Genomic DNA, 23,452 nt, shown 5'->3' on the forward strand with positions numbered 1-23,452 from the left:
TAGAAAGGGTTGTAAATTGATGATGTGGTTTTGAATGGTTCATTTTGAACACAAAAAAACTATGGAGTTCAAATAAGTTCAAAAATGTGAAATCCCTTTGTAACAAACGAGTTTCCATATGAGACCCTCATACTTCGAAACAGATTGTCCATTTTGTACACGAAGTGCATCCAGTTTTTGACGTAACCTTCTCAACTTTCTCGCACATGCTATGTGGGTAAAATGATGATACCATCCCAACTTGGAACCTTTTCAGAGTTCATTTCAAATGCTTTTCAATTTCATGGTCTTATAGCTCAAAATAATCAGTAAATGCATGAAAAATAACAAATGAAGTCAGAAAGGGTTGTAAATTGATGATGTCGCTTTGAATGGCGCATTTTGAACACAGAAAAATTATGGAGTTCAAATAAGTTCAAAAAATGAAATCCCTTTGTAACAAACGAGTTTCCGTATGAAACCCTCATACTTCGAAAGAGATTGTCCTTTTTGTACACGAAGTGCAACCAGTTTTTGTCGTAACCCTCGCAACTTTCTGCACATGATATGTGGGTGAAATGATGATACCACGACAACTTGGAACCTTTTCAGTAAATGCATGAAAAATAACAAATGAAGTTAGAAAGGGTTGTAAATTGATGATGTGGCCTTGAATGGTGCATTTTGAACACTTAAAAACTATGGAGTTCAAAGAAGTTCAAAAAAATGAAATCCCTTTGTAAGAGACGAGTTTCTGTATGAAACCCTGTTACTTCGAAACAGATTGTCCGTCTGGTACACGAAGTGCATCCAGTTTTTGTCGTAACCCTCTCTACTTTCTCGCACATGCTATGTGGGTGAAATGATGATACCATGCCAACTTGGAACCTTTTCAGAGTTCATTTCCAATGCTTTTCAATTTCATGGTCTTATAGCTCAAAATAATCAGTAAATGCATGAAAAATAACAAATGAAGCCACAAAGGGTTGTAAATTTATGATGTGGCTTTGAATGGTGCATTTTGAACACAGAAAAACTATGGAGTTCAAATAATTTCAAAAAATGAAATCCCTTTGTAACATACGACTTTCCGTATGAAACCCTGGTACTTTCTTTTGTACATCAAGTGCATCCAGCTTTTGCCGTAACCCTCTCTACTTTCTTGCACATGCTATGTGGCTGAAATGATGATACCATGCCAACTTGGAACCTTTTCAGAGTTCATTTCAAATGCTTTTCAATTTCATGGTCTTATAGCTCAAATTAATCAGTAAATGCATTAAAAATAACAAATGAAGTTAGAAAGGGTTGTAAATTGCTAATGTGGCTTTGAATGGTTCATTTTGAACACAGAAAAACTGTGGAGTTCGAATAAGTTCAAAAAAATGAAATCCCTTTGTAAGAGACGAGTTTCCGTATGAAACCGTGATACTTTGAAAGAGATTGTCCGTTTTGTACACGAAGTGCATCCATTTTTTGCCGTAACCCTCTCAACTTTCTCGCACATGCTATGTGTGTGAAATGATGATACCATGCCAACTTGGAACCGTTTCAGAGTTCATTTCAAATGCTTTTTAATTTCATAGTCGTATATCTCAAAATAATCAGTAAATGCAAGAAAAATAACAAATGAAGTCAGAAAGGGTTCTAAATTGATGATGTGGCTTTCAATGGTTCATTTTGAACACAAAAAAACTATGTAGTTCAAATAAGTTCAAAAAAATGAAATCCCTTTGTAACAAATGAGTTTCCGTATGAAAGCGTGATACTTCGAAACAGATTGTCCGTTTTGTATACGAAGTGCATCCAGTTTTTGCCGTAACCCACTCAACTTTCTGGCACATGCTATGTGGGTGAAATGATGATACCATGCCAACTTGGAACCTTTTTAGAGTTCATTTCAAATGCTTTTCAATTTCATGGTCTTATAGCTCAAAATAATCAGTAAATGCATGAAAAATAACAAATGAAGTCAGAAAGGGTTGTAAATTGATGATGTGGCTTTGAATGGTGCATTTTGAACACAGAAAAATTATGGCGTTCAAATAAGTTCAAAAAATGAAATCCCTTTGTAACAAACGAGTTTCCGTATGAAACCCTGATACTTCGAAAGAGATTGTGCTTTTTGTACACGAATTGCAACTAGTTTTTCTCGTAACCCTTGCAACTTTCTCGCACATGCTATGTGGGTGAAATGATGATACCATGCCAACTTGGAACCTTTTCAGAGTTCATTTTAAATGCTTTTCAATTTCATGGTCTTATAGCTCAAAATAATCAGTATATGCATGAAAATAAACAAATGAAGTCACAAAGGGTTGTAAATTGATGATGTGGGTTTGAATGGTGCATTTTGAATACTTAAAAACTATGGATTTCAAATAAGTTCAAAAAAATAAAATCCCTTTGTAACACACGAGTTTCCGTATGAAACCATGATACTTCGAAAGAGATTGCCTTTTTGTACATGAAGTGGCCGTAACCCTCTCTACTTTCTTGCACATTCTTTGTGGGTGAAATGATGATACCATGCGAACTTGGAACCTTTTCATAGTTTATTTCAAATGCTTTTCAATTTCGTGGTCTTATAGCTCAAAATAATCAGTAAATGCATGAAAAATAACAAATGAAGTCAGAAAGGGTTGTAAATTGATGATGTGGCTTTGAATGGTGCATTTTAAACACAGAAAAATTATGGAGTTCAAATAAGTTCAAAAAATGAAATCACTTTGTAACAGACGAGTTTCCGTATGAAGCCGTGATACTTTGAAAGAGATTGTCCGTTTTGTACACGAAGTGCATCCAGTTTTTGCCGTAACCCTCTCAACTTTCTCGCACATTCTATGTGGGTGAAATGATAATACCATGCCAACTTGGAACCGTTTCAGAGTTGATTTCAAATGCTTTTCAATTTCATGGTCGTATAGGTCAAAATAATCAGTAAATGCAGGAAAAATAACAAATGAAGTCAGAAAGGGTTGTAAATTGAAGATGTGGCTTTCAATGGTTCATTTTGAACACAGAAAAACTATGGAGTTCAAATAAGTTCAAAAAAATGAAATCCCTTTGTAACAAATGAGTTTCCGTATGAAAGCGTGATAGTTCGAAACAGATTGTCCGTTTTGTACACGAAGTGCATCCTGTTTTTGCCGTAACCCTCTCAACTTTCTCGCACATGCTATGTGGGTGAAATGATGATACCATGCCAACTTGGAACCTTTTTAGAGTTCATTTCAAATGCTTTTCAATTTCATGGTCTTATAGCTCAAAATAATCAGTAAATGCATGAAAAATAACAAATGAAGTCAGAAAGGGTTGTAAATTGATGATGTGGCTTTGAATGGTGCATTTTGAACACAGAAAAATTATGGGGTTCAAATAAGTTTAAAAAATGAAATCCCTTTGTAACAAACAAGTTTCCGTATGAAACCCTGATACTTCGAAAGAGATTGTGCTTTTTGTACACGAATTGCAACTAGTTTTTGTCGTAACCCTTGCAACTTTCTCGCACATGCTATGTGGGTGAAATGATGATACCATGCCAACTTGGAACCTTTTCAGAGTTCATTTTAAATGCTTTTCAATTTCATGGTCTTATAGCTCAAAATAATCAGTATATGCATGAAAAATAATAAATGAAGTCACAAAGGGTTGTAAATTGATGATGTGGCTTTTAATGGTGCATTTTGAACACTTAAAAACTATGGAGTTCAAATAAGTTCAAAAAAATAAAATCCCTTTGTAAGAGACGAGTTTCCGTATGAAACCCTGATACTTCGAAACAGATTGTCCATTTTGTACAAGAAGTGCATCGAGTTTTTGCCGTAACCCTCTCAACTTTCTCGTACATGCTATGTGGGTGAAATGATGATACCATGCCAACTTGGAACCTTTTCAGAGTTCATTTCAAATGATTTTCAACTTCATGGTCTTATGGCTCAAAATAATCAGTAAATGCATGAAAAATAACAAATGAAGTCGGAAAGGGTTGTAAATTGATGATGTGGCTTTGAATGGTGCATTTTGAACACAGAAAAACTATGGAGATCAAATAAGTTCAAAAAAATGAAATCCCCTTATAACAGACGAGTTTCCGTATGAAACCGTGATACTTCGAAAGAGATTGTCCGTTTTGTACATGAAGTGGCCGTAACCCTCTCTACTTTCTTGCACATTTTATGTGGGTGAAATGATGATACCATGCCAACTTGGAACCTTTTCAGAGTTCATTTCAAATATTTTTCAATTTCATGGTCTTATAGCTCAAAATAATCAGTAAATGCATGAAAAATAAAGAATGAAGTTAGAAAGGGTTGTAAATTGATGATGTGGCCTTGAATGGTTCATTTTGAACACAGAAAAACTATGGAGTTTGAATAAGTTCAAAAAATGAAATCCCTTTGTAACAGACGAGTTTCTATATGAAACCCTTATACTTCGAAATAGATTGTCCGTTTTGTACACGAAGTGCATCCAATTTTTGCCGTAACCCTCTCAACTTTCTCGCACATGCTATGTGGGTGAAATGATGATACCATGCCAACTTGGAACCTTTTCAGAGTTCATTTCAAATGATTTTCAACTTCATGGTCTTATGGCTCAAAATAATCAGTAAATGCATGAAAAATAACAAATGAAGTCGGAAAGGGTTGTAAATTGATTATGTGGCTTTGAATGGTGCATTTTGAACACAGAAAAACTATGGAGATCAAATAAGTTCAAAAAAATGAAATCCCTTTGTAACACACGAGTTTCCGTACGAAACGGTGATACTTCGAAAGAGATTGTCCGTTTTGTCACGAAGTGCATACAGTTTTTGCCGTAACCCTCTCAACTTTCTCGCACATGCTATGTGAGTGAAATGATTATACCATGCCAACTTGGAACCTTTTGAGAGTTCATTTCAAATGCTTTTCAATTTCATGGTCTTATAGCTCAAAATAATCAGTAAATGCATGAAAAATGACAAATGAAGTCACAAAGGGTTGTAAATTTATGATGTGGCTTTGAATGGTGCATTTTGAACACAGAAAAACTATTTAGTTCAAATAAGTTCAAAAAAATGAAATCCCTTTGTAATAGACGAGTTTCCGTATGAAACCGTGATACTTCGAAACAGATTGTCCGTTTTGTACACGAAGTGCAACCAGTTTTTGCCGTAACCCTCGCAACTTTCTCGCACATGATATGAGGGTGAAATGATGATACCACGCCAACTTGGAACCTTTTCAGAGTTCATTTCAAATGCTTTTCAATTTCATGGTCTTATAGCTCAAAATAATCAGTAAATGCATGAAAAATAACAAATGAAGTTAGAAAGGGTTGTAAATTGATGATGTGGCCTTGAATGGTGCATTTTGAACACTTAAAAACTATGGAGTTTAAATAAGTTCAAAAAAATGAAATCCCTTTGTAAAGGACGAGTTTCCGTATGAAACCGTGATACTTCGAAACAGATTGTCCGTCTTATACACGAAATGCATCCAGTTTTTGCCATAACCCTCTCAACTTTCTCGCACATGCTATGTGGGTGAAATGATGATACCATGCCAACTTGGAACCTTTTCAGAGTTCATTTCCAATGCTTTTCAATTTCATGGTCTTATAGCTCAAAATAATCAGTAAATGCATGAAAAATAACAAATGAAGCCACAAAGGGTTGTAAATTGATGATGTGGCTTTCAATGGTGCATTTTGAACACAAAAAACTATGGAGTTCAAATAAGTTCACAAATGAAATCCCTTTGTAACAGACGACTTTCCGTATGAAACCCTGGTACTTCGAAAGAGATTGCCCGTTTTGTACATGAAGTGCATCCAGTTTTTGCCGTAACCGTCTCTACTTTCTTGCACATGCTATGTGGTTGAAATGATGATACCATGCCAACTTGGAACATTTTCAGAGTTCATTTCAATTGCTTTTCAATTTCATGGTCTTATAGCTCAAAATAATCAGTAAATGCATTAAAAATAACAAATGAAGTTAGAAAGGGTTGTGAATTGTTGATGTGGCTTTGAATAGTCCATTTTGAACACAGAAAAACTGTGGAGTTCAAATAAGTTCAAAAAAATGAAATCCCTTTGTAACAGACGAGTTTCCGTATGAAACCCTCATACTTCGAAATAGATTGTCCGTTTTGTACACGAAGTGCATCTAGTTTTTTCCGTAACCTTCTCAACTTTCTCGCACATGCTATGTGGGTGAAATGATGATACCATGCCAACTAGGAACCTTTTCATAGTTTATTTCAAATGCTTTTCAATTTCATGGTCTTATAGCTCAAAATAATCAGTAAATGCATGAAAAATAACAAATGAAGTCAGAAAGGGTTGTAAATTGATGATGTGGCTTTGAATGGTGCATTTTAAACACAGAAAAACTATGGAGTTCAAATAAGTTCAAAAAATGAAATCGCTTTGTAACACACGAGTTTCCATATGAAACCCTCATCCTTCGAAAGAGATTGTCCGTTTTGTACACGAAGTGCATCCAGTTTTTGTCGTAACCCTCTCAACTTTCTCGCACATTCTATGTGGGTGAAATGATGATACCATGCCAACTTGGAACCTTTCCAGAGTTCATTTCAAATGCTTTTCAATTTCATGGTCGTATAGCTCAAAATAATCAGTAAATGCAGGAAAAATAACAAATGAAGTCAGAAAGGGTTGTAAATTGATGATGTGGCTTTCAATGGTTCATTTTGAACACAGAAAAACTATGGAGTTCAAATAAGTTCAAAAAATGAAACCCCTTTCTAACAAACGAGTTTTCGTATGAAAGCGTGATACTTCGAAACAGATTGTCCGTTTTGTACACGAAGTGCATCCAGTTTTTGCTGTAACCCTCTCAACTTTCTCGCACATGCTATGTGGGTGAAATGATGATACCATGCCAACTTGGAACCTTTTTAGAGTTCATTTCAAATTCTTTTCAATTTCATGGTCTTATAGCTCAAAATAATCAGTAAATGCATGAAAAATAACAAATGAAGTCAGAAAGGGTTGTAAATTGATGATGTGGCTTTGAATGGTGCATTTTGAACACAGAAAAATTATGGGGTTCAAATAAGTTCAAAAAATGAAATCCCTTTGTAACAAACGAGTTTCCGTATGAAACCCTCATACTTCGAAAGAGATTGTCCTTTTTGTACAAGAAGTGCAACCAGTTTTTGCCGCAACCCTTGCAACTTTCTCGCACATGCTATGTGGGTGAAATGATGATACCATGCCAACTTGGAACCTTTTCAGAGTTCATTTCAAATGCTTTTCAATTTCATGGTCTTATAGCTGAAAATAATCAGTAAATGCATAAAAAATAACAAATGAAGTCACAAAGGGTTGTAAATTGATGATGTGGCTTTGAATGGTGCATTTTGAACACTTAAAAACTATGGAGTTCAAATAAGTTCAAAAAAATAAAATCCCATTGTAACAGAAGAGTTTCCGTATGAAACCCTCATACTTCGAAACAGATTGTCCGTTTTGTACACGAAGTGCATCCAGTTTTTGCCGTAACCCTCTCAATTTTCTCGTACATGCTATGTGGGTGAAATGATGATACCATGCCAACTTGGAACCTTTTAAGAGTTCCTTTCAAATGCTTTTCAACTTCATGGTCTTATAGCTCAAAATAATCAGTAAATGCATGAAAAATAACAAATGAAGCCACAAAGGGTTGTAAATTGATGATGTGGCTTTCAATGGTGCATTTTGAAGACAGAAAAACTATGGAGTTCAAATAAGTTCAAAAAATGAAATCCCTTTGTAACAGACAACTTTCCGTATGAAACCCTGATACTTCGAAAGAGATTGCCCGTTTTGTACATGAAGTGGCCGTAACCCTATCTACTTTCTTGCACATTCTATGTGGGTGAAATGATGATACCATGCCAACTTGGAACCTTTTCAGAGTTCATTTCAAATGTTTTTCAATTTCATGGTCTTATAGCTCAAAATAATCAGTAAATACATTAAAAATAACGAATGAAGTTAGAAAGGGTTGTAAATTGATGATGTGGCTTTGAATGGTTCATTTGGAACACAGAAAAACTATGGAGTTCAAATAAGTTTAAAAAATGAAATCCCTTTGTAACAGACGAGTTTCTGTATGAAACCCTGATACTTCGAAATAGATTGTCCGTTTTGTACACGAAGTGCATCCAGTTTTTGCCGTAACCCTCTCAACTTTCTCGCACATGCTATGTGGGTGAAATGATGATACCATGCCAACTTGGAACCTTTTCAGAGTTCATTTCAAATGATTTTCAACTTCATGGTCTTATGGCTCAAAATAATCAGTAAATGCATGAAAAATAACAAATGAAGTCGGAAAGGGTTGTAAATTGATGATGTGGCTTTGAATGGTGCATTTTGAACACAGAAAAACTATGGAGATCAAATAAGTTCAAAAAAATGAAATCCCTTTGTAACACACGAGTTTCCGTACGAAACGGTGATACTTCGAAAGAGATTGTCCGTTTTGTACACGAAGTGCATACAGTTTTTGCCGTAACCCTCTCAACTTTCTCGCACATGCTATGTGAGTGAAATGATTATACCATGCCAACTTGGAACCTTTTGAGAGTTCATTTCAAATGCTTTTCAATTTCATGGTCTTATAGCTCAAAATAATCAGTAAATGCATGAAAAATGACAAATGAAGTCACAAAGGGTTGTAAATTTATGATGTGGCTTTGAATGGTGCATTTTGAACACAGAAAAACTATTTAGTTCAAATAAGTTCAAAAAAATGAAATCCCTTTGTAATAGACGAGTTTCCGTATGAAACCGTGATACTTCGAAACAGATTGTCCGTTTTGTACACGAAGTGCAACCAGTTTTTGCCGTAACCCTCGCAACTTTCTCGCACATGATATAAGGGTGAAATGATGATACCACGCCAACTTGGAACCTTTTCAGAGTTCATTTCAAATGCTTTTCAATTTCATGGTCTTATAGCTCAAAATAATCAGTAAATGCATGAAAAATAACAAATGAAGTTAGAAAGGGTTGTAAATTGATGATGTGGCCTTGAATGGTGCATTTTGAACACTTAAAAACTATGGAGTTTAAATAAGTTCAAAAAAATGAAATCCCTTTGTAAAGGACGAGTTTCCGTATGAAACCGTGATACTTCGAAACAGATTGTCCGTCTTATACACGAAATGCATCCAGTTTTTGCCATAACCCTCTCAACTTTCTCGCACATGCTATGTGGGTGAAATGATGATACCATGCCAACTTGGAACCTTTTCAGAGTTCATTTCCAATGCTTTTCAATTTCATGGTCTTATAGCTCAAAATAATCAGTAAATGCATGAAAAATAACAAATGAAGCCACAAAGGGTTGTAAATTGATGATGTGGCTTTCAATGGTGCATTTTGAACACAAAAAAACTATGGAGTTCAAATAAGTTCACAAATGAAATCCCTTTGTAACAGACGACTTTCCGTATGAAACCCTGGTACTTCGAAAGAGATTGCCCGTTTTGTACATGAAGTGCATCTAGTTTTTGCCGTAACCGTCTCTACTTTCTTGCACATGCTATGTGGTTGAAATGATGATACCATGCCAACTTGGAACATTTTCAGAGTTCATTTCAATTGCTTTTCAATTTCATGGTCTTATAGCTCAAAATAATCAGTAAATGCATTAAAAATAACAAATGAAGTTAGAAAGGGTTGTGAATTGTTGATGTGGCTTTGAATAGTCCATTTTGAACACAGAAAAACTGTGGAGTTCAAATAAGTTCAAAAAAATGAAATCCCTTTGTAACAGACGAGTTTCCGTATGAAACCCTCATACTTCGAAATAGATTGTCCGTTTTGTACACGAAGTGCATCTAGTTTTTGCCGTAACCTTCTCAACTTTCTCGCACATGCTATGTGGGTGAAATGATGATACCATGCCAACTAGGAACCTTTTCATAGTTTATTTCAAATGCTTTTCAATTTCATGGTCTTATAGCTCAAAATAATCAGTAAATGCATGAAAAATAACAAATGAAGTCAGAAAGGGTTGTAAATTGATGATGTGGCTTTGAATGGTGCATTTTAAACACAGAAAAACTATGGAGTTCAAATAAGTTCAAAAAATGAAATCGCTTTGTAACACACGAGTTTCCATATGAAACCCTCATACTTCGAAAGAGATTGTCCGTCTTGTACACGAAGTGCATCCAGTTTTTGTCGTAACCCTCTCAACTTTCTCGCACATTCTATGTGGGTGAAATGATGATACCATGCCAACTTGGAACCTTTCCAGAGTTCATTTCAAATGCTTTTCAATTTCATGGTCGTATTGCTCAAAATAATCAGTAAATGCAGGAAAAATAACAAATGAAGTCAGAAAGGGTTGTAAATTGATGATGTGGCTTTCAATGGTTCATTTTGAACACAAAAAAACTATGGAGTTCAAATAAGTTCAAAAAATGAAACCCCTTTCTAACAAACGAGTTTTCGTATGAAAGCGTGATACTTCGAAACAGATTGTCCGTTTTGTACACGAAGTGCATCCAGTTTTTGCTGTAACCCTCTCAACTTTCTCGCACATGCTATGTGGGTGAAATGATGATACCATGCCAACTTGGAACCTTTTTAGAGTTCATTTCAAATTCTTTTCAATTTCATGGTCTTATAGCTCAAAATAATCAGTAAATGCATGAAAAATAACAAATGAAGTCAGAAAGGGTTGTAAATTGATGATGTGGCTTTGCATGGTGCATTTTGAACACAGAAAAATTATGGGGTTCAAATAAGTTCAAAAAATGAAATCCCTTTGTAACAAACGAGTTTCCGTATGAAACCCTCATACTTCGAAAGAGATTGTCCTTTTTGTACAAGAAGTGCAACCAGTTTTTGCCGCAACCCTTGCAACTTTCTCGCACATGCTATGTGGGTGAAATGATGATACCATGCCAACTTGGAACCTTTTCAGAGTTCATTTCAAATGCTTTTCAATTTCATGGTCTTATAGCTGAAAATAATCAGTAAATGCATAAAAAATAACAAATGAAGTCACAAAGGGTTGTAAATTGATGATGTGGCTTTGAATGGTGCATTTTGAACACTTAAAAACTATGGAGTTCAAATAAGTTCAAAAAAATAAAATCCCATTGTAACAGACGAGTTTCCGTATGAAACCCTCATACTTCGAAACAGATTGTCCGTTTTGTACACGAAGTGCATCCAGTTTTTTCCGTAACCCTCTCAATTTTCTCGTACATGCTATGTGGGTGAAATGATGATACCATGCCAACTTGGAACCTTTTAAGAGTTCCTTTCAAATGCTTTTCAACTTCATGGTCTTATAGCTCAAAATAATCAGTAAATGCATGAAAAATAACAAATGAAGCCACAAAGGGTTGTAAATTGATGATGTGGCTTTCAATGGTGCATTTTGAAGACAGAAAAACTATGGAGTTCAAATAAGTTCAAAAAATGAAATCCCTTTGTAACAGACAACTTTCCGTATGAAACCCTGATACTTCGAAAGAGATTGCCCGTTTTGTACATGAAGTGGCCGTAACCCTATCTACTTTCTTGCACATTCTATGTGGGTGAAATGATGATACCATGCCAACTTGGAACCTTTTCAGAGTTCATTTCAAATGTTTTTCAATTTCATGGTCTTATAGCTCAAAATAATCAGTAAATACATGAAAAATAACGAATGAAGTTAGAAAGGGTTGTAAATTGATGATGTGGCTTTGAATGGTTCATTTTGAACACAGACAAACTATGGAGTTCAAATAAGTTTAAAAAATGAAATCCCTTTGTAACAGACGAGTTTCTGTATGAAACCCTGATACTTCGAAATAGACTGTCCGTTTTGTACACGAAGTGCATCCAGTTTTTGCCGTAACCCTCTCAACTTTCTCGCACATGCTATGTGGGTGAAATGATGATACCATGCCAACTTGGAACCTTTTCAGAGTTCATTTCAAATTCTTTTCAATTTCAAGGTCTTATAGCTCAAAACAATTAGTAAATGCATGAAAAATAACAAATGAAGTCAGAAAGGGTTGCAAAATGATGATGTGGCTTTGAATGGTGCATTTTAAACACAGAAAAACTATGGACTTCAAATAAGTTCAAAAAATGAAATCCCTTTGTAACACACGAGTTTCCGTATGAAACCGTGATACTTCGAAAGAGATTGTCCGTTTTGTACACGAAGTGAATCCAGTTTTTGCTGTAACCCTCTCAACTTTCTCGCACATGCTATGTGATTGAAATGATGATATTATGCCAACTTGGAACCTTTTCAGAGTTCATTTCAAATGATTTTCAATTTCATGGTCTTATAGCTCAAAATAATTAGTAAATGCATGAAAAATGACAAATGATGTCAGAAAGGGTTGTAAATTGGTGATGTGGCTTTGAATGGTGCATTTTGAACACAGAAAAACTATGGAGTTCAAATAAGTTCAAAAAGATGAAATCCCTTTGTAACAGACGAGTTTCCGTATGAAACTCTGATACTTCGAAACAGATTGTCCATTTTGTACACGAAGTGCATCCAGTTTTTGCCATAACCATCTCAACTTTCTCGCACATGCTATGTGGGTGAAATGATGATACCATGCCAACTTGGAACCTTATCAGAGTTCATTTCAAATGCTTTTCAATTTCATGGTCTTATAGCTGAAAATAATCAGTAAATGCATGAAAAATAACAAATGAAGTCACAAAGGGTTGTAAATTGATGATGTGGCTTTGAATGGTGCATTTTCAACACTTAAAAACTATGGAGTTCAAATAAGTTCAAAAAAATGAAATCCCTTTGTAAGAGACGAGTTTCCGTATGAAATCCTAATACTTCGAAAGAGATTGTCCGTTTGTTACACGAAGTGCATCCAGTTTTTGCCGTAACCCTCTCAACTTTCTTGCGTATGCTATGTGGATGAAATGATGATACCATGCCAAATTCTAACTTTCCTAAAGCTAAGCAATGTGTAGGTGAGCACTGCTCCTCTCCTTTCATCGTCTCTACACTCAGGGCTTATAAACAATTGCGAGTGCCTCTCGCTTGGCGAGGTGGGACTAAAAAACAGCTTCAGAAAGAATCAACTAAAAAACTCTTTTACCGGTTCATGCCACGAACCGGTACTAAAAGGTGCTCATGGGGCCCCAACCTTAGAACCTGTACCAAATAAAATGCCTTCGTAACAGCCTTAGAACTGGTACTAAAGGAATCAACTAAAAAGTTTTTATAAACCTCTAGTATTATTGAAACTAAAATTATATAGAATTTATGCAACTAAAATTATCGAAGTTTTTTCTGTTCAAAACATTAAAAGAAAAAGAATTTCATAAAAGAAAATAAATAAGTAATTAGATTTTTTTACAAACTTTAGTAGCAAAAAGAATTATCATAAAAAAAAATAAGTAAATACAAACAAAAAAGAAAGCAAAAAAACTAGATTTTTTTAAAAAAAAAGTGCCACCTACACGGCCACCACGGCCTGCATACGACTAGAAACCCATTACTAGGGCCAGGATGCAGGCACGCAGTAGGCCCAATAGGCCCACAAGCACATAGCATTACAAGAAATCAGCTCGTTTATGACAAAAAATAATGACGGCGGTTTTATTGGTCATAGATCTATGACTAAAATTGACAAAAAGGTCATGAGGTGTCTAAGAGGGTCCAAAGCATAGAAAATTTTGACCATCTCTATCAAGAAGGTCATAATCCCGTTGCCCAAAATGGTCACTAGCATGTGTAGCTCTATTTATGCCCGCATTGTAGGTCCTCCATGACAAAATTAAGAAGGTCATAGGCTTAAATAGAGGTGACTGGGCAGAAAACTCAACAATTTCGCCTACGAGTCTTGTATAGGTGTCGACAAGGCCACAAATGGAAAATGAATTTTACGTCCAAAGAAAACGAAAAGTCACTTTAGCAACATTGTTTTGCCATTCCAAGATGCACCCTTGTGTAAAATTGTTTGACCGATTTCCTTCCGATTCCATCTGATTTCCTTCTGATTCGGTAGAAAACCGTTTAAATGGCAAAAATAGCTTTAAAGATCAAAATTGAATAAGTTGGTTATCGTCCATTAAATGTGGTATTCTTGAGTGAAACATTTAGTGATGTCGTTTGGGAAAATATTTTTGGTACATGTTTCATAAACCCCTTCTATTTTTAGCACTTAGAAATTATTTTAGATATCACCTTTCTCTAACCAATCAGGACCCAGAATCCCTCTCCCTCGGATCACACCACTTCAGACCATCTGAGCCATTCACGCGATACGTATCCAACGTCTCTCACCCACCTATCCTTCATGTGATAAAGACATGTAGATTAGTTTCCTAGTGACACATGAATCCGCAGTACTACGAGGTACGTTCGAATCGAAAAAGGTTTCAAAGGTCGTATGCTACACATGAATATACTTTCCCAAAATCAATATCTGCTTGCCGTTCACGTACATGTGCATGACGATTTTTTTCTTTTAAGAGGAAATATGCATAAACCAACTTGGTATGCATCAGTCTATGTACATGTTAAATCTCGAACCAATCAGGACGCAGAAAACTCTTCTCACGGATCACCCTTTGTAGCCAAGCTGAGTCGTCCACGTCTTACCGATCTAATGTCTCTCATTCACCTCTCTTAGAATAATTGGAATGGGAAAAAAGAGAGAGCCCCCTTCTCCCCCGTGATCTCTCTGTGTCTCACCCATGGCTAGGGTTTCGGCCGCCACCCCTAGGTTCATCGGGATCTGCCACATCGCATGCCGCCTGCACGATGGAATCTCCACGCATGTCGCTGGCGTGTGGGCTGCCGCTGCTGGACTGCGTCTACTGCCTGGGGTGCGCGTGGTGGGCGTCGAAGCGGTGCGTCCACACCGGCACCGGCTACCACGACGGCGCCACCTCGGGCCACGCCGCCGCCGCCAACTTCGCGCCCATCCGCCGGATGTGCCGCCTCGTCATGGCGAACTACGAGACCGATCTCGCCGCCCCGCTCCTTGACCCCTCCAACGTCGTGCGCCGCCGCACCTACGCCGACACCGGGGGCCTCAACCTGGTCCGCGAGTCCGACTACGCGCTGCTCCTCGACAACCGCCTCGGCAAGCGCCGCTTCGACGACGGCTACGTCCACAACGGCCTCCCTCGGGCCGTCGGCTGGGTGCTCGACAAGGAGTGCGACCTGCTCCGGGACCTCCTCGACCGGTACCCCGACTACACGGGCCACTCCCTCGACGCTGTCATCAGAAATTGGTTGCAGAAGTCATCAGAATTGGTTACTTGCTTGTCACCAGAATTTATTTTGTTCAGTGCTGCTACTGCTATCAGACAACATACCTGCTATGCTTTTGAATTCTGAATGGGATAGACATTGCATTGCTCACCAACTGATTTGCTTACTTGCTTGCTGCTTAAAATACAGTTGCAGAAGTTTGCTACATGTCTGTCTGAATTTGTTTGAGTGCTTGCTTGCTTGCTGCTACAAATTCAGTTGCAGAAACTAGTTACATGCCTACCATAATTTGTCAGTATATTAGAATATTGTTATGTGCCTCTCTGAATTTTATTGAGTTCTTGCTTGCTGTTACAAATTCAGTATATTAGAATTCCATTATGTGCCTCTCTGAATTTTGTTGATTGTTTGCTGCTACAAATTCCGTTATGATGGCACTACAAGAACAAGACCCACAAGTGTCAGCTGGTATGGTGCACATCTTCATATATATATATGCCCTTTTGCTCTGGGGTTGGGCATCCTTGCCATTGTGGCTGCTTCTCTGCCGAAGTATTGGCTCTTGACAAGGAAAGAGACTTCTGGTCTTTCTACTCTCTACATCCTTAGAGTTAGAGCATAAACTTGCTGCAGTTTAAGATCATGTTTATGGTGGCATCCTTACGTTCTATTTTTCTGAAATGAAAAACCGGCTCTAGTTTTAGACATTTCCTTTCATTTATCAGGCATGAAATATGTGCATCCATGTGAAGTTGGAACATACTAATGATATTAACACATATTACTACATCTTCCTATTTTATTTGTATGATCTGATGCCCCGATGATGTATGATGCGTTCTTGCTACTTGGCAGGTCATCAGATACTGAGCTCTACCCAGCTCCCCGTTTTGTGACGCACATTGATGACCAAGCAATCAGGGCGCTCACAAAGTACTACTCGCAAGCCCTTCCTCTAAGCAAAACTCATGGCGTGGCCATCCTGGACATGTGCAGTAGCTGGGTGGGTAGGAATTTGGAGTTTGCATGTTACCACGTTCATCTCAACGCCTTCTTGCCAAGTGGCTTACTGGTTTCCGGTTTATCTAGGTGAGCCATTATCCAGCCGGGTACAAGCAAGAGAAGATCGTAGGTATGGGTATGAATGAAGACGAGCTGAAGAAGAATCCGGTACCGCTTCCTTACTAAATTATTGCGATTTTGGATATCTGGTCTGCTATTCTCTTTTTAAGTTACAAGATTACAGCAAGAGTTGTTAAAGCATTATGGATTGAGCAACATTGCCTTGATTTGTATGTTGTTTTGGATTGAGCTACATGGCTGGGTTTTTATTTTATTTTGGATTGAGCTACAGTTGACTCAGTTGGTGAGTTATGATGCATTCTGATTCGCCTGGTGGTTTTTGAGATAGTGGTCATATGACTTATGATGACTGTAGTATATGTAGTATCTATGTTGCTACAGAAGAAATGGTTGTTCAGACAAAGAAACCTTTTCTGGAGTGCGACCGAATGGGAGACGAGCGACTCGGGTCACTTAATCCTGGCCGTCCCGCCCTGCCTCGTGATTCAACTGTGTTAGGCGTTTGTCCCCCATGCGAATCTTCTAGGCATAGGGCATAGAGTATCTAGTCGGAACACATGTAGCCCATTATATTTCTGCCATGGCAAGTGTGCCGCAGCCCGCAGGTGGTTTGCTCGAGAGGTGATGAATGCATGTGATGGTACTATACAGCATTGTTTACCAATTTAAAATAGCACTTCACCTGATCATGTAGGTTGATGAGGAATCAGGCTAAACATTTTTTTGCACGTCGGATAAGACACAAAGACTAATCAAACAGAAGCTCATACTTTGAGTATGGATCGGTCTTATTAGCCAGACTAATCAAATTTAATTGGGTTGATTTTTGGCAAGTGATAATTGTATAATTTCATTATGTTATCAGGTGAGTTGTGCTAGTTGTTAATGTGCTGTGGAGGCCAGACTCCAGGGGGCTCTATATTCATTATTTGGTGAAAAACTTTGTTTTCACCTCACAAAAAATCCAAAAAATGTGCTTATAACATGTATAGCTCGTACATATGAAGTTCCACGAAAATATATTTCTATGTGGTGTTAACAAAAAAGGCAAATAGGTGTATAAAAATAATCCAAAAAATGAGCCAGGTTTTTTCTTTTTGTGTAGGTTTCAAAATAGTGTTTTACTCCCTCTGTCCCATAATATAAAAGCATTTTTTATACTACATTAGTATGAAAATGTTCTTATATTATAAGACAGAGGGAGTAGTATTTAGGTAAAACTTTGCGCACCACATACCGCTGAAGAGCATTTTTGAACTTTCTGAAAGTGTGCTTACAAATTTCTCTAACAGTGCAATATATCCTTAATCTAATTATCTGGAAGTGTGCTTACAAATTTTTCTGTGGTTCTTGTCTCCTCAATGATCGACTACGGCTGGTAGCTATGCTGGCAACACATGCTCATTCGAAGCACCTGTCACAAGCCTATTCTAATACCTAGATTCTTTGTTCAATGCTAGCTCTTCTGACTGGATACACGGGTTGGCCGAGCCATACTGGGGGCAGGGGCCGGGAATACCGGGCCAGCTCGAATCCCAAGCACATGCGAACGGGCTGGATAAAGTCCTACCTGTAGCTCATCCTACAACAGGGATTTCTGACCTTTTCTGGTGCTAATAGGATAAAAGTTAAGATAGGCAGTTCAATCACTCTCTGTCTATAACTGAAGCATAGTAATTGGATACGATATAGTAACTTCATTTCTTTCAGATATAAATTTGGTTTTACTAAATTAGTGTGATTTTCTACATTTGGATATATATGTATGTGTTCATTAACTATTGATTCTAGTTGAGGGCTCAAATTGGGGCGGTGGCAAAAAGTTGTAAACATGACACTGTACGTGTACTCTCCTAGAAATGGCTCTTTGTACTATTGACACGTCTTGCAACCCTAATGTTTTCTTTTCGGCTGGTACACCAACCCTAATGTTTTTTGGCAACTCTCTTGTTTGCTGGTGATAATAGGTTTTGACAGAGTATGTTGTGCAAGACCTCAATCTGAACCCGAAGCTTCCTTTCGACGATAACACCTTTGATGTTATAACCAACGTGGTATGGTGTTCTTATGATGAATTATGTCATGTTGAACTACTGGTCCATCTTTTGTAGGCCATAGTAATTTACATTTGGGCCTCTATCTATTTGCGTGTATGGAATGGTAATAAGTTTCCTTTGTGTGTGTGTGTGTGTGCTCCTAGGTTAGTGTAGACTACTTGATGAAACCAATGGATGTTTTTGAGGAGATGAGACGAATACTTGAAACATCTGGGTTAGCTATCATGAGGTAAAAACTAGCATGACAATTTTGTAAGAACAGTTTCTCGAATATGAATTTTTCTTTTTCTGTTATTAGTTCTAAATACGATTGAACTCTGGATATAGCTTTTCAAATTGCTGCTTTTGGACAAAAGGTATATCCATTTGGACATCAAATCGTGATGCTGACCATGCTTGCATAGTTGGCGCATACTTCCATTATGCTGGAGGGTTTGAGCCCCCTGAAGTATGACATTTGTCTAAATAGTTACGCGACGACATCATATTCCTAGCAAGGGTTCAGCGCTTCAGTGGCTTCCTAAATTTTGCATGTACCTGTACATACTATATAGTTGTACCAATCTTCCAATCCAGGACAAACTGATCCGATGTACATTGTTTGTTCCAGAAAGAAAATAGCTTAGTTAAATATATTTTGTGTCAGATTTTTTTTAAAAGACCAAATAATCTATTTTGTGCCAGAATTTAACTCTATTGCTATTAATGTCACTCTCTGTTAACAAATAACTTTTTTATTTCGTATCTTTTATCATTGACAAATTCATGTTCAATGGCCTTTACTTTTAAAATGTTTGCACAGAAAACAATTGACACGAACTTGCTAGACTTCGTAAGATGTGGGCGTGCACTGTTAAAGTTGGAAGGATGCATGATAGGTCATCTAGGTACTTGATTTCATTGACAAAGTTATTGAGCATGATATTTGGACTTAATAAATAGTTACTCAATCATCATGTCTATATATGCTTTTCTATTCTTCTCTTGATTATGGATCAGATGAATAGTTGCATGGAATTTAGATTGAGATTTCAATGTTTCATGGATAGACAATATGTTTTTAACCAATAACGTATTACCACAAATTAGTACAAGAAATAACTTTTCCTTTGTTAATAGTTTGAGTATAGATAAACCAAAGGGAGCACGTATCCTATAGATTCTTTTTTCTTTTTACAAGCGTAGAAGGAAAGACCAATGGGGTAGACGTCTCCTGTTTCATCCTATGGCTACAAGACAATTACATATTAGTTAGACGGTTGGAATTTTTTTACTTTCTAGGTTTAACGTGGAGTCGGTATCATTTTCTTCTTGCAGGCGGCAATGGCAAGAGCATATTGTGCATAGGAAGATGATGAGAAGAAACTTGTGGTTCTCATTCAATCTTTGTGGAACTTTATTTATGTGTGATTGTGCACTTGTTGGATCATTTTTCTGTGTACTTGCACTTGCAGAAGTATTTCGTTGTGCAGATGTAAAATTATTTTGATGTGCCCTTGTTAGGCGTTGAACCTTAATGTGTGGAGTCGTTGGATGATGTATTGTATTTGATGTGATATGCTACTGAAATAAAATATACATTTTATTTGCAATATTTTATTTTGTTGTATTTATTTTTAATGGGCCTATCTTGAGATGTGGTGCTTCTAGCAAAAAAATGCTTCAACCCAAACAAATCATATATTTTCAATAGTAAAATAGGTATTGGGCCAGGCACATGTAGGCTAGATTGGTGGACAGGGATCTCAAATTTATGATGATTTCATTTGGTCACTAGCAATGCCACGTCAGCTTGGCCACGTCAGATCCTACGTGGCGCACACAAATGGGTAATGACCAAACCAAAATTTTGGTCGATAGAGACCTATGACCAAACTTTTAGAAAGGTCATGTTTGTTTATTCTTGACGGTCAACTGTTGACGTTGTAAATTTGGTCAAAAAAAGGTCAATAAACGACAACAATGATGAATCGATGACCAATATGGGGAGTCATAATTGACCTTATTTCTTGTAGTGCAGAGTGATTTTAGGCTCGTAGGCCTGCAGTAGAGAGGAGCTCGAAGTGGTTGGTTTGGCAGGGCTTATAAACCACTACGAGCCCCTCTCGGCTAGCGAGGTGGGACTAAACATAGCACCGCACCGCGCCAGTGCAAGGCCTTTGGTCCCGGTTGGTGGCACCAACCAGGACTAAAAGGGGGCATTGGTACCGGTTGGAGCCACCAACCGGGACCAAAGGCCTCTGCTTCCCGCCCTTTGGGCTGCTGGAAAGAGACCTTTGGTCCCGGTTGGTGACACCAACCGGTACCAATGCCACCATTAGTCCCGGTTGGTGCAACCAACCGGGACCAACGACGTCTGCTTCCCTCCCTTCGGGCTGCTGAAAAGAGACCTTTAGTCCTGGTTTGTGCCACCAACCGGGACCAAAGGCCTGTGCTTCCCGCCCTTCGGGCTGCTGAAAATAGACCTTTGGTCCCGGTTGTTGACACCAACCGGGACTAAAGGTAGGGCTATATAAGCGGCAGTTTAGAAATTTTGATCTCTCCCACTCTCTCCATTCGATCCCGACACCGACACTGCCAGGTTGCCGGAGTCACTGCCGGAGTCACTGCCGCCCCCGAAGCCGTCCTCGTCGCCGCCGCCACCTACGCCGACCGCCTGCGCCTCCTCCATCTGCCCGCCGACGAGCAGCCCGGCCCTCCTCTGCTTCCCACGGTGAGATCCGCCGCCACTCCTCCCTCTCCTCCTCTAGCTCCGGCCTCCTCCCGTCGGGCTACGCTGTGGCGCCCCTCCTCTCCCCACGTCGCGCTCAGGCGCCCCCATCCTCTCCCCTCGCCGGTGCCGTGCACCCCCACGCTCAGGTGCCCTCATGAGAAGGCGAAGGCAAAAATTAGTAGAGGGATTAGTTAGCAGTGCAAACATTACTATTGCAAACATTACTTCCACCTCTATTGCAAAAATAAGTTATGCAAAATTCCCTGACGAGAAGTGCAAAAATTAGTTATGCAAAAATTATTTAGCAGTGCTCTATTGCATCATTGGCACTACAACAAAACAGGTCAGTAGGCACGTTTTTTCTAAGACGCTTTTATATTCGCCCATATACTAGGAAGTATTTAGCAGGTAGACACGCTTTTTGGGACGATGTATGGAACGTCACAAATCTTAATTTTTTTGGTACATCATATTTCTAATTTTTACATGTGTAAATAGATAGAGACGATTGAGACATTTTATGATACATATAGGAGTTTAACTATAAAATAATAAAACCAAATAAAAAGTAGGCATAAACTGAAAATTTCGTGGCCCATCTCTTTTTTTAGGGGTACATGGCCCATCTCTGCCCACGAACGCTAACAGAATCTAGTGTGCATTCTTCTTCACCCTATCCTGCCCCCACGACCTTCATTACCCATCTATGGCGCCGATGGACTAGCTCCTCCTGCCCCCCTGCGCTACCTGGTTCACCCTGCAAATCTCCACCGCGGCGGACTGCCCTTGCCGCCCGCTAGGCCGCCTCCGTGCTACCACCTCTTGCATCCCTGTGCCACCTTGCCGCCCCTCCGGCCGCAAATCTCCACCGGAGCGGGACTTCGATCTTCTTCCCCACACCGCCATCTTGTCCCACTCCGTTGGGGCCGGAAGTCCTCTCGTACCCTGTTAGATCTGGGCAAGGAGAAGGCGTTAGGGGTGTCACCGTCGGCGATGTTGTCCATGCGCCCGGTTCAGTAATTTCAGAAACGTTGCCCCTAGCTTCTCCGCCAACACATATCCCTATCAGTGGTAATAAATTGATTCCCTTGTTTAATTTCAGCAACCGATGATCACATATGCTCATTGTTTCTTGTTTAATGATTTTGTATAATATTTGTGTGAACTGAAGTAAATAGAACACACAAAACTGAACTTTTCTATCTCCTCTTAACTGAAGTTTGAAGCACCGAAACACAATGATTTTAGACTATGTTTCAGATTCAAGTCTGAGTTTTGAACAATGTTTTGCCTGTGTTGTTTGCATGACGCTATCAACAAACAAGTAATTCGTCTTGTCAACACAAGCAGGTTGTCAATCCCTGAACATTTTCAAAATTAGCATGGCAAGTACCTCAACACTAACTGCCCGTGTGGCCAGACAGATGAGACTACTCCACCACTGCGAAGCTACTTGCCAGACCCCAACTCTGCAAGCACATCCTGGAGCTAGGATCATAGTCCCACAACCCAGACACCATCTGTCGCTGGAGCTTCTTCTTCCTCCCGTTTACCTAGTTATTGTGGATGATGAAACACCCGAGGCACCTGCAAGCTGAGCGCAGATCATGCCTTTCCCAAAGTCCCTTGTAAGCTACGTTGGGAAACATGTCCCTGTCTAAAAACACGACGGTGAGGTTCGTGCTAGGCTCTAGGCATTTGTCGTCGCCGAGGCGGTTCACATCCTCCTTCCCACAGAGGACGTCGTAGAAGCTTGGCTGCTCTGACGAGTTTGATTTGGCTGCGTGCTTCACTACCATCTCCATTGTGGTGATGGTGGCGCTGTTTGACCGGGCGTAGTAGAAACCCGAGTTTAGTCGGCGCGACATGTTTATTGGCCCTCTCAATAAAAAACAATAAGAATTCTCAAACACAATGTTCTTTGTAGGTATTCTGTTTCTTAAATGGTTTTTTTAGCTTTCCTTGAATGTAAATTTGGCAGAAATTGGCACAATGTTGTAAGGTGTAAAATGTGCAAAAAGTCCTAGCACATGATTTAAATAAGAACACTATTATCCACCACCAGAAGAAACATTAGCAAAAGCAAATTCGTAACCATAATCACTAAGAGGTAAAGGTCACCTGTCTCATTGTGTTCATCTGACCGTGCTGCAAATGTTGCTGGTCCAAGAGAATACGTTCAACCAAGTGCCGTTTTTAAAAAATCAGCAGAGCTAGCTTCTATTACTCAGAGTCAGGATAGCAATCAAACGCCACCCTGTAGTACAGTGGCGGAGCTTGATAGAAAATGCTGGGATGGCCGGATTATAGAAGAGAAAAAAATAATTTGAAATTCTGTATGTGAAACATATGTTGCAATATGTAAAATAGAAAGAACACTTGAGTTTTCAAATGAGGGGGAAATCA

General features: G+C 38.6%; 2 protein-coding genes across 2 annotated transcripts; both read left to right on the plus strand.

The window, feature by feature from the left end:
* The first annotated feature begins 14,752 nt into the window (after positions 1-14,752).
* Positions 14,753-15,319, plus strand: LOC123408486. The gene has a single exon (XM_045101587.1). It carries the CDS (start codon positions 14,753-14,755, stop codon positions 15,317-15,319), a length of 567 nt encoding a protein of 188 aa, XP_044957522.1.
* Positions 15,320-16,016: 697 nt separating this feature from the next.
* On the plus strand, positions 16,017-18,959 carry LOC123408487. The gene is made up of 6 exons (XM_045101588.1): positions 16,017-16,196; positions 16,283-16,363; positions 18,244-18,330; positions 18,477-18,562; positions 18,661-18,781; positions 18,888-18,959. The coding sequence occupies exons 1-6, from the start codon at positions 16,017-16,019 to the stop codon at positions 18,957-18,959; spliced, it is 627 nt and encodes a 208-aa protein (XP_044957523.1).
* Positions 18,960-23,452: the final 4,493 nt, after the last annotated feature.

Source organism: Hordeum vulgare, chromosome 7H, assembly GCF_904849725.1.
Source record: "Hordeum vulgare subsp. vulgare chromosome 7H, MorexV3_pseudomolecules_assembly, whole genome shotgun sequence".
Classification (NCBI taxonomy): Eukaryota; Viridiplantae; Streptophyta; class Magnoliopsida; order Poales; family Poaceae; genus Hordeum; species Hordeum vulgare.

What these genes read in the sequence shown, in the direction of transcription:
- LOC123408486 (XM_045101587.1), top strand. Translation starts at nt 14,753, where the DNA reads ATGTCGCTGGCGTGTGGGCTGCCGCTGCTGGACTGCGTCTACTGCCTG.
- LOC123408487 (XM_045101588.1), top strand. Translation starts at nt 16,017, where the DNA reads ATGATGTATGATGCGTTCTTGCTACTTGGCAGGTCATCAGATACTGAG. An exon ending in TGGACATGTGCAGTAGCTGG is followed by an intron (nt 16,197 to 16,282) that starts GTGGGTAGGAAT and finishes CGGTTTATCTAG; the next exon opens with GTGAGCCATTATCCAGCCGG. An exon ending in TTGATGTTATAACCAACGTG is followed by an intron (nt 18,331 to 18,476) that starts GTATGGTGTTCT and finishes GTGTGCTCCTAG; the next exon opens with GTTAGTGTAGACTACTTGAT.